Here is a 12,500-nt window from a genome sequence, read left to right on the forward strand (position 1 = left end):
ACACCATTACAACACTGTACACACATTACACACTGTACACACCATTACACACTGTACACACACTACACACTGTACACACCATTACACACTGTACACACATTACACACTGTACACAACATTACACACTGTACACACCATTACACACTGTACACAACATTACACACTGTACACACATTACACACTGTACACACATTACACACTGTACACACCATTACACACTGTACACAACATTACACACTGTACACACATTACACACTGTACACAACACTACACACTGTACACAACATTACACACTGTACACAACATTACACACTGTACACACCATTACACACTGTACACACATTACACACTGTACACACCATTACACACTGTACACAACATTACACACTGTACACACATTACACACTGTACACAACATTACACACTGTACACACCATTACACACTGTACACACATTACACACTGTACACACACTACACACTGTACACACCATTACACACTGTACACACCATTACACACTGTACACACCATTACACACTGTACACACACTACACACTGTACACAACATTACACACTACACACCATTACACACTACACACACTACACACTGTACACCATTACACACTGTACACAACATTACACACTGTACAACACATTACACACTGTACACACACTACACACTGTACACACCATTACACACTGTACACACCATTACACACTGTACACACCATTACACACTGTACACACCATTACACACTGTACACAACATACACACTACTACACACCATTACACACTACACACACTACACACTGTACACCATTACACACTGTACACACCATTACACACTGTACACACACTACACACTGTACACACCATTACACACTGTACACACATTACACACTGTACACACATTACACACTGTACACACCATTACACACTGTACACAACATTACACACTGTACACACATTACACACTGTACACACACTACACACTGTACACACACTACACACTGTACACACACTACACACTGTACACACCATTACACACTGTACACAACATTACACACTGTACACAACATTACACACTGTACACACACTACACACTGTACACACACTACACACTGTACACACTGTACACACCATTACACACTGTACACACACTACACACTGTACACACCATTACACACTGTACACATTACACACTGTACACACCATTACACACTGTACACACCATTACACACTGTACACACACTACACACTGTACACACTGTACACACCATTACACACTGTACACACATTACACACTGTACACACCATTACACACTGTACACACACTACACACTGTACACAACATTACACACTGTACACATTACACACTGTACACACCATTACACACTGTACACATTACACACTGTACACACCATTACACACTGTACACACCATTACACACTGTACACACACTACACACTGTACACACACTACACACTGTACACAACATTACACACTGTACACACCATTACACACTGTACACACATTACACACTGTACACACCATTACACACTGTACACAACATTACACACTGTACACACCATTACACACTGTACACAACATTACACACTGTACACACCATTACACACTGTACACACCATTACACACTGTACACAACATTACACACTGTACACACACTACACACTGTACACACCATTACACACTGTACACACCTCTAACCCTAACCCTCTGAACCACCTCATGACGCTCTGCTTGATAAGTCATCACATTAAATCAACCTGTGTTATTTTTTGTGCATTTTTCAGGTGGCTCGTAAATTGATGATGTCGGAGGGAGATCTGGAACGAGCTGAAGAGAGAGCTGAGCATTCAGAGAGGTACACAACACGCACACACACACACACACACACACACACACACACACACACACACACACACACACACACACACACATTCCAGTGCATGGCTGCTGCTTCTTCCAGCATGAAGCTGCTTATTGCTGACATAAAGAGGACCTAAAAACAGGTCGAGGGGCAGACGGGTAGAGACAGACATTACTGTTAGCTGGAGTGGAGTGTGTTGTCCTTCACTGTGGGTATGTCAGCCCATGTTATCTTGCTGAGGTTACTGATGGTCTACGATGAGACTTAAACAATAGTAATATTGTTCATTTACTTTACTAAAGCTTGTTAAGCAGCTCGGCAGATTCAGTGTGTGAATACACGCATGTTGTGGGGAAACTGGGTGACAGATGCTTTTGGTGCGTCAACTGCAACACATTGCAAAAGATCTTTTATATTATGAACAGTTTAAAAAATTCAGTGGGGGTCATTGGTGGCGCAGCGGCAGTGCGTGCGTTGCCTTATATGGAGGCTGTGGTCCTCATTGCGGGCGGCCCGGGTTCGCGCCCAGCCTGTGGCCCATTTCCCGCATGTCTCTCCCCACTCTCTCTCCCTGACTTCCGCCTATGTCCACTTTCCTCCCTCTATAATGAAGGCCAAAAATAAAAAAATACTTTCAATACCGTAGAACATTTTTATGTGAGCGGCGCCATAACTCGACCATGCTGGGCTGCCACAGTCTAGGTCATTAATGAGGAACAATAGATGTGATATTGATGACCTAATCTTGATGTCACACTCCTTCACTCACAGAGCTAATCCTTCTGTCACCATCTTTCTCTTCCTGTCTGTTACCATGGAAACATGTTGCTGCTGCTGCACATTCTGCTTCCTGTCGGTCCTCCTGTCTGTCCAAATGTCTGTCTGTCCATGTGTCTAACAGTAAGGTTCGAAGGTTGGAGGAGCAGTTGAGAAGTTTCGACCAATCACTGAAGAGCCTGCAGGCATCTGAGGACAAGGTACTGAGGGTCACCTGACCTCCAACCTTCTGTCAATCAATCAGAACTCCTCCTGCCTCATCTGGCCTCTGACCTTCAGCTGCTGCTTCAGCTCCTCCTCCTGTTGCACTCTGCATGGCTTTACCTGCTGCTGACTCTAAACGTCATGACTGACAAACTACGAAAACACACAACCTACACAACAAGGGCGGCAGTAGCTCAGTCTGTAAAGACTTGGGCAAGAGGGTTGCAGGTTCAAGTCCTGGTGCAGACCAAAGTACAGTAGCTGGAGAGGTTCCAGGTCACTTTACAAGTACTTCCTAGATGCTGTTGAGCAATGCACAGAATCTCACAACAGCTCTGCCCTCTCTCACTTAATGCATGTCTACAGGTCCTGTAGAGTGTGTGTGTGTGTGTGTGTGTGTGTGTGTGTGTGTCTGTGTTTCAGCCTGTGTGTGTGTGTGTTTCAGCCTGTGTGTGTGTGTGTGTGTGTGTGTGTGTGTGTGTGTGTGTGTGTGTGTGTGTGTGTGTGTGTGTGTGTGTGTGTGTGTGTGTGTGTGTGTGTGTGTGTGTGTTTCAGCCTGTGTGTGTGTGTGTGTCTGTGTTTCAGCCTGTGTGTGTGTGTGTGTGTGTGTGTGTGTGTGTGTTTCAGCGTGTGTGTGTGTGTGTGTGTGTGTGTGTGTGTGTTTCAGCCTGTGTGTGTGTGTGTGTCTGTGTTTCAGCCTGTGTGTGTGTGTGTGTGTGTGTGTGTGTGTGTGTGTGTGTGTGTGTGTGTTTCAGCCTGTGTGTGTGTGTGTGTGTGTGTGTTTCAGCCTGTGTGTGTGTGTGTGTGTGTGTGTGTGTGTGTGTGGAGACCAGAATTGACACTGCAGTTTATTATTAGACACCATTCATCCATTTTCTGCTCCTTATTCGGGGCCAGGTCGTCGGGGCAGAGACACCCAGACTTCCCTCGCCCCTTACACTTCCTGCAGCTTTTCCGATGGGACTCCGAGGTGTTCTCAGGCCAGCTGAGAGACATAGTCTCTCCAGTGTGTCCTGGGTCTACCCAGAGGGACATGCCTGGACCACCTCCCTAGGAAGGCGTCCTTGATGATCTTGATGTGAAAGAGTAGCTGCTCTACTCTGAGCTCCTCATCCTATCGCCCAGCCACCCTACGGAGGAAGCCCATTTCAGCTGCTTGTATCCGGGATCTTGTTCTTTCCATAGGTGAGGGTAGGAACGAAGATCGACCGACCCTTTCGGAGGTTCGTTCTTTATTCACCACGACGGACCCGTGCAGCACCACTGACCTGGACAGGGCAAGCCACCTTTTTCCGATTAAGAACCATGGTCTCTGATTTAGACGTGCTGCAGCCGCCTCGCACTCGGCAGAGAACCACCCCAGGGTGCGCCGGAGGACCATGTTCAATGGAACCAACGAGACCACATCATCCTCAGCAGAGCAAGATCTGGCCCCTGGCTGCACCTACAAATTCTGTCCATAAAAGATATGAACAGAACCTGTAACAAAAGGCAGCCCTTCCAGAGGCCAACGTGCACCGGGAAGTCCTGGACCCCATACTCTCAGATGGGGATCCCCCTCCTGAGGCGATGGACGGTTTGCAAGAATTTCCTCGAGGCTATTCGAAAGTCCTCCTCCATGGCCTCCCCGAACTCCTCCCAGGCTCACGTTTTTGCCTCCACAACAGCCTGGGCTGTGTCACACCAGAACTGCCAGTACTGTCATCTGCTTCAGGAGTCCTAGGCAACGCCCGATAGGACTCCTTCTTCAGCTTGACAGCCTCCCTTACTTCCGGTGTCCACCACCGGGTTGCTGCCACGACAGGCACCAGAGACCCTGCGACCACAGCTCAGAGCAGCTGCTTTGACAATGGAGGTGGAGAACATGGTCCACTCGGACTCGATGCACCCAGCTTCCCCCCGGGATCTGTGAAAAGCTCGTCCGGAGGTGGGAGTAGAAGACCTCGCTAACAGAGGGTTCAGCCAGACGTTCCCAGCAGACCCTCACTACACGCCGTTCATCCCAATCACCCCCCTCCAGATCTCACTGTCGTTGCCCACGTGAGCATTGAAGTCCCCCAATGGAGTCCCCAGTCTGAGCCCTGTCCAGCACCCCTCCCAGGGACTCCAAGAAGGCGTGTGTGTGTGTGTGTGTGTGTGTGTGTGTGTGTGTGTGTGTGTGTGTGTGTGTGTGTGTGTGTGTGTGTGTGTGTGTGTGTGTGTGTGTGTGTGTGTGTGTGTGTGTGTGTGTGTGTGTGTGTGTGTGTGTGTGTGTGTGTGTGTGTGTGTGTGTGTGTGTGTGTGAAGCATGTCTCTATTAGACTGGAAATTAGAATTTACCCTCAGGGGTTTAATGAAACTACACTCCAACATATCAACGTGCTTGTCTGACTGAGACACCATGACTCAGCACACCTGTCTGACAACCTGTGCCTCTGTCTGTGCAGTAAGAGTCGAGCGATGGAGGAGGAGCTGAAAAATGTCTTCACTAGTTCAAAGTCTCTGGAGGCCCAGGCAGAGAAGGTAGGAGGGGAGGACTTAATATTTTCACCTGTTGATCAGGGAGGAGAAACTGCACCAGAAGCAGGTGCAATATTATCAATCAGGTGACTGACACCCAAGGACATGTCCGGGTATCTGACTGGCTGATCAGTAACCCTGCTTCTCTAATTGGCTGTCTATCTCTCTTAGTATTCGTTGAAGGAGGACAGATACGAAGAGGAGATAAAGAACCTGAGCAGCAAACTGAAGGAGGTAAGACAATACCTTTACTCATGTTACTCACACATCACTTTCTGTTTGTCACCTGTGGACTTCCTGTTTCAGGCGGAGTCCAGAGCAGAGACTGCAGAGCGCTCCGTGGTGAAACTGGAGAAAACCGTCGATGACCTGGAAGGTAAGATCAGCAAAAACAATCAACATGAATGAGTCCTGTCTTCTGTGTTGTGGAAAATATCATTAATATTACGTGTTAAATAGATTAACACACCTCGTAAGAAGAAGGGCACCACCTGGCTCACCAGGAACAGCTTTTATTAATTATGAAATCAATAAAATTATTGGTTATGAAAAATCGATAAATGTATGTATTTATTATTTTAATCAGTCTCAAATCTAAGTCAGGAGTTACACAAAACGTTCAACCACCAATAATCAATACGAACACACTTCTGGATTTTATACGTGATTACTTTAATGAATAATAATGAACAAAGAAAACAGACTAACGGAACGATACCAAATGCGTCAGATATGCAGAACACCCAGAGATGACAGGTACTACTTTAACTAATCCAGCATGGCACAGTGTTTAACGTCTGTCTAACCAGATTATTGATTAAATTCGGATAAAATTATTGAACGGCAAAAAGAGAAAAAAAAGGGAAGTTGGAATTATATTAAGCTGAAGTGAGAGTGGGACTTAATCGTGAGCACGCATGACACGCATTTCTCTGTATTGACAACAAGCTGTAGAGCGTCTTACTTGTTGCAGGCCCAACGAACTCGCCGAGTTGGTACTGGAGTAAGAAAACGGGTACTGGAAGTTCCGTCTCCGATCACTGCAGTCCTGAATTACCACAGTAATTCTGGTCGTGTTCTGTTGTTAACGGGTCCTAAGAAATGTGCCGGTGCGTCCACTCTGTCCCACGGAACTCAGGATATTGTCCAAAGTTTGACGATAAGCTATCATTCACTTTTTGAAGAACAGGAAAAAATCCAAAAATCGATAAAAACAATTCTATTAAATTGCTCTTTCCCGAGCATCGATAGAATGTTTCTTAGCTGGTGAATATTGAGGAAAAACTGGAAGCGTTCAAGTCCTTAAAATAAAAATTATAACTCGAAAAATTAAAGTGAGAAAACAGAAGAAAAATGCTGTTTTCAAAGTTCCGTCCTGGCTACAAAGTTCCGACGGAGTATAAAACAAGGAAAAATACGTGAAGGATCCAACAGGTAAGAGAGCAGGGAGTACAAAAGAAGGGGCGAGTGACGTGCACGTTTCAGTTTAAAAAGCACCTAAGATGATACACGCCTCTCCGCTGACGCGAGTCTTTAGGGGAGGGACGAGTCAAAAAAACAAAAACTCATAACTTCGTTAGAAGTTAATAAAATCTGAATTAGCCATTTAACACTACACCATACTGGAGTTTTACTACTATTTTTAGATCAAAGTAACAATGTATCGTTATAACCTTTAAATGAATGAATCCAAACACGGACTATCATTGAATTGTGACATATGTAGAGTTCGCCAACTTCCATTGATAGTTCCAATAAACAATGAAATAACATATACAGACATTAAACTGAAAAGGAACATTATATTAATCATGAATGCAACATTTAAACGAACAAGATTAAGGTACTGTTTATTGACTAAGACATTGACTTAAAGGAACCGCTAGATGGCGGTAGAGGTCCATGAGAATCCTTGAGTTGCAGCAGGGAGATTGTACATTAACATGATTCTTTTGTAACTTTACGGTAGATTATCAGTTTTGAATCCGGTTTGGACGAGGACGTTTATAGACATGTGTGTAGAAAGATTCTCGACCTAAAAATGGAAAATACATGTTAGTTGATATACATTTGAATCATGAAAACATCTGGTCCCTTTCATTTTATGGGGTTCAACCAAAAGTCAGGAATTCCTGTGGTGTTAGAGTGGGTCATGTAAATCAGGTGAAGGTGTTATCTTAGAGTCATTTAAATTTATAACCCAAGAGGAGGAACTGGTTTCAGCCAGGGTTCAGCCAGGGGTTGTGTATTGGAGTCTTTGATGATGTTGTCCTTTAAAATCCACAAGGTGAGAAGGTTCTTTAAGATGGAAAGTGGTGAGCGTCTGTGACAGATTGCCGTGTCGGAAAACAGGGGTAGAGAGTCGTAAAATGTTGATTTAAGTCAGAACAGATGGTGTTTGTGAACAGGCCCGAAAACTCCAGCGGGGCCCTTTTGTTGAGCCTAGTCCGATAAGAGATATCTCGTAACATCTGGTTGGTGGTTGAGCAGGACTTGTTTATTAGATGCTGATGTGTTTTTGAAGAGCAGGATCCTTTGTCACAGGGCAGGACTAGTTGATTGAGTTCAGGACTAGCTGATTGAGTTCAGGACTAGCTGATTGAGTTCAGGACTAGCTGATTGAGTTCAGGACTAGCTGATTGAAGGCTGGACTAGTTGATTGAAGGCTGGACTAGTTGATTGAAGGCTGGACTAGTTGATTGAAGGCTGGACTAGTTGATTGAAGGCAGGACTAGTTGATTGAAGGCAGGACTAGTTGATTGAAGGCTGGACTAGTTGATTGAAGGCAGGACTAGTTGATTGGAGGCAGGACTAGTTGATTGAAGGCAGGACTAGTTGATTGAAGGCAGGACTAGTTGATTGGAGGCAGGACTAGTTGATTGAAGGCAGGACTAGTTGATTGAAGGCAGGACTAGTTGATTGAAGGCAGGACTAGTTGATTGGAGGCAGGACTAGTTGATTGGAGGCTGGACTAGTTGATTGGAGGCAGGACTAGTTGATTGAAGGCAGGACTAGTTGATTGGAGGCAGGACTAGTTGATTGAAGGCAGGACTAGTTGATTGGAGGCAGGACTAGTTGATTGGAGGCAGGACTAGTTGATTGAAGGCAGGACTAGTTGATTGACTAGTTGATTGAAGGCTGGACTAGTTGATTGACTAGTTGATTGGAGGCAGGACTAGTTGATTGGAGGCAGGACTAGTTGATTGACTAGTTGATTGGAGGCAGGACTAGTTGATTGGAGGCAGGACTAGTTGATTGAAGACTGGACTAGTTGATTGACTAGTTGATTGAAGGCAGGACTAGTTGATTGAAGGCAGGACTAGTTGATTGAAGGCAGGACTAGTTGATTGAAGGCAGGACTAGTTGATTGGAGGCTGGACTAGTTGATTGAAGGCAGGACTAGTTGATTGGAGGCTGGACTAGCTGATTGAAGGCTGGACTAGTTGATTGGAGGCTGGACTAGTTGATTGAAGGCTGGACTAGTTGATTGAAGGCTGGACTAGTTGATTGGAGGCTGGACTAGTTGATTGGAGGCAGGCCTAGTTGATTGAAGGCTGGACTAGTTGATTGGAGGCTGGACTAGTTGATTGGAGGCTGGACTAGTTGATTGGAGGCTGGACTAGTTGATTGGAGGCTGGACTAGTTGATTGAAGGCTGGACTAGTTGATTGGAGGCTGGACTAGTTGATTGGAGGCTGGACTAGCTGATTGGAGGCTGGACTAGTTGATTGGAGGCTGGACTAGTTGATTGAAGGCTGGACTAGTTGATTGGAGGCAGGCCTAGTTGATTGAAGGCTGGACTAGTTGATTGGAGGCTGGACTAGTTGATTGAAGGCTGGACTAGTTGATTGACTAGTTGATTGGAGGCTGGACTAGTTGATTGGAGGCTGGACTAGTTGATTGGAGGCTGGACTAGTTGATTGAAGGCAGGACTAGTTGATTGACTAGTTGATTGAAGGCAGGACTAGTTGATTGAAGGCAGGACTAGTTGATTGAAGGCTGGACTAGTTGATTGAAGGCTGGACTAGTTGATTGGAAGCTGGACTAGTTGATTGAAGGCTGGACTAGTTGATTGAAGGCTGGACTAGTTGATTGAAGGCAGGACTAGTTGATTGAAGGCAGGACTAGTTGATTGAAGGCAGGACTAGTTGATTGGAGGCTGGACTAGTTGATTGGAGGCTGGACTAGCTGATTGAAGGCTGGACTAGTTGATTGAAGGCAGGACTAGCTGATTGAAGGCTGGACTAGTTGATTGAAGGCTGGACTAGCTGATTGGAGGCAGGACTAGTTGATTGAAGACTGGACTAGTTGATTGAAGGCAGGACTAGCTGATTGAAGGCAGGACTAGCTGATTGAAGGCTGGACTAGTTGATTGAAGGCTGGACTAGCTGATTGAAGGCTGGACTAGTTGATTGGAGGCTGGACTAGTTGATTGGAGGCTGGACTAGCTGATTGAAGGCTGGACTAGTTGATTGAAGGCAGGACTAGCTGATTGAAGGCTGGACTAGTTGATTGAAGGCTGGACTAGCTGATTGGAGGCAGGACTAGTTGATTGGAGGCTGGACTAGTTGATTGGAGGCTGGACTAGCTGATTGGAGGCAGGACTAGTTGATTGGAGGCTGGACTAGCTGATTGAAGGCTGGACTAGTTGATTGGAGGCTGGACTAGCTGATTGAAGGCTGGACTAGCTGATTGAAGGCAGGACTAGTTGATTGAAGGCAGGACTAGCTGATTGAAGGCAGGACTAGTTGATTGAAGGCAGGACTAGCTGATTGAAGGCAGGACTAGTTGATTGAAGGCAGGACTAGCTGATTGACTAGTTGATTGTTTATTGATTTTCTCCTGTATCTGTTTCTTTTTGCAGATTCTTTGACTTCAACCAGAAACGCCAACATGGAGCTGCAGGCAACTTTGAATCAGACCATGGAGGAGCTGAATTCCTGCTGAACCTCCTCCCCTCTCTGGTTCCCCCCTCCGCATCCTGACTGGTGTCAGGGACTTGGTGGCCAAACATTCCTCGTCCTGCTCCAGTTGAACCTCTTGCTTTCTTTGACCTCCTCCCCTCTCGTGCTCGGGGTTTGGGGTGATCAGGGTTGAGTGTTAATTCCCCCAGTGCTTCTTTATTTCCTTCTCTTTTCTTAATGATTCCTGCTCCTCTGGATTTGGAGTGTTGTTTGATTAACCCCCCCCCCCCCCCCCCCCCCCCCCCCACTAATAGTGCCATCCCCCTCCTCAGTATTTTATGGAGGAGGTGCAGGATGTTTTTTTTTGTATAAGGGAGTTTAACAGCGACTTACAGCCATTCCTTCGTTAATTAACGACTAACAATGAGTGTTTGATCGGTTTGTCTGCAAGCTTCATTGATTAGAGCCTCTTAGCCAATCAGTTATTTCTTTTGTAGGGGGTGTGGTTTATAGTGGCCAATCATAGCAAGGCATTCCACTGCCACACATGGCAGACTACAGGCCAATCACAACCCAGAGACACACCCCCATTAATTTGCATCTTATGACTGTTACATGATGCCATGAACAAATAAAGTGCAACAATGTTTTTGTCCTAAAACCACACAGTGATGTCATCACTGTGCTGATGACATCACTGTGCTGATGACTGTGCTGATGACATCACTGTGCTGATGACATCACTGTGCTGATGACATCACTGTGCTGATGTCATCACTGTGCTGATGACATCACTGTGCTGATGACATCACTGTGCTGATGACTGTGCTGATGACATCACTGTGCTGATGACATCACTATGCTGATGACATCACTGTGCTGATGACATCACTGTGCTGATGTCATCACTGTGCTGATGACATCACTGTGCTGATGTCATCACTGTGCTGATGTCATAGCATTTTGCAATAAATCATAAGATAGAGCAGATTTTATAAAATAAAAGCACCATCACTGGTTTGTCGATCCATCCTGATTCCTTGTCTTCTGTTCTTAAAGCTTCTGTTCATCCTTACAGGTGTGCTGACCTGGACAGCTTAAAAAAAAGGTGGACGTATTGATGATGTCATACCCCTAAGTATCAACAAGTTTGATTAAAGGTCATCAAGTCCTCCAACAGGCCAGTGGAGCTGTCAGTCAAACAAACTTAGCCACACCCACATTAAGAGGTCTTAGGTTCAGGTCGTCCCTCCTTTCTTCCTTTAACCCAGGAAGCAGTGAGGAGGCTCCATGCTTCCTTTAGGAAACACCGGAGCATCCTTTACCAAAGGAGGTAAGAAAGTGCCGACCCACAATTCATTGCGGCTGCAATCTATGAAAAGGCAACATGAAGAGCATAGGTGACGAATATTGCACTTCAAAGTGACTCGCTCATCCGACCCGTATCGGAGCGTTCAGGAAAACTAAGGATCTGTGAGAGGAGACATGTGGAGACAATCTGCATATTGATTTTTGACTTTTGACTTTCAATCAGAACACACCAGCGCCACCTGTGGTGCTTTTTGGAATTACCGTGTGTTACGCTCCGGGCTGTCTCGGGCGCCCAGACGCAACAAACTATTAATTAAATCATACAAACCGGGAGGGAAAAGATACAGCGCCAGTTAGGATTATAAACAAACTTATTTATTAACAAACAAACAAAACAATCTGCTCAATGACGGACGCCAATCAACACAGAAAAACTAAACGGAAGATCCCGACACACAGGACCACCGACGGCGAGAAAACAGGAAGCACAGCAGCCCGCACAGCTCCACCGACTCCTCCGTTATATCTCCCACCCTGATTGGAACACGCTGCACGCCACCTCCAACGCAAACCTGCAACACACACACAATGAACCCCCACCCCCCATTCAGAGTTCACGTAACTCCAGATGCATCAGGAGATACTCACGGGATCGGCTGATTGGCCAAGAGGGCCCAACGCATCAGGCGCTGGTTACTGGTTTAGAAAAACAAGCGGGTTCTGGTCGCTGTAGACATTTACAGGGCAGGACTCAACGTACACCTCAACATGTTGGAGGGCCAGGAGCATCTCCAAGTCCCCACATCTCCAAGTCCTCACATCTCCAAGTCCTCACATCTCCAAGTCCCCACATCTCCAAGTCCTCACATCTCCAAGTCCCCACATCTCCAAGTCCCCACATCTCCAAGTCCCCAC

General features: G+C 45.9%; 1 protein-coding gene across 1 annotated transcript; it reads left to right on the plus strand.

The window, feature by feature from the left end:
• The first annotated feature begins 1,801 nt into the window (after positions 1-1,801).
• Positions 1,802-11,304, plus strand: LOC306824788 (uncharacterized protein). Its single transcript, XM_079345138.1, has 5 exons — positions 1,802-1,885; positions 5,299-5,374; positions 5,543-5,605; positions 5,678-5,747; positions 10,235-11,304. The coding sequence occupies exons 1-5, from the start codon at positions 1,830-1,832 to the stop codon at positions 10,315-10,317; spliced, it is 348 nt and encodes a 115-aa protein (XP_079201264.1). The 5' UTR covers positions 1,802-1,829; the 3' UTR covers positions 10,318-11,304.
• The last annotated feature ends 1,196 nt before the right edge of the window (positions 11,305-12,500 follow it).

Source organism: Symphodus melops (assembly GCF_947650265.1).
Source record: "Symphodus melops genome assembly, chromosome: 5".
NCBI lineage: Eukaryota > Metazoa > Chordata > Actinopteri > Labriformes > Labridae > Symphodus > Symphodus melops.

Excerpts from the sequence above, each read along its gene's own strand:
- LOC306824788 (XM_079345138.1), top strand. The coding sequence starts at position 1,830 with ATGATGTCGGAGGGAGATCTGGAACGAGCTGAAGAGAGAGCTGAGCAT. Across the intron at positions 1,886-5,298 it reads AGAGCTGAGCATTCAGAGAG|TAAGAGTCGAGCGATGGAGG; the intron begins GTACACAACACG and ends CTGTCTGTGCAG. Across the intron at positions 5,748-10,234 it reads AACCGTCGATGACCTGGAAG|ATTCTTTGACTTCAACCAGA; the intron begins GTAAGATCAGCA and ends TTCTTTTTGCAG.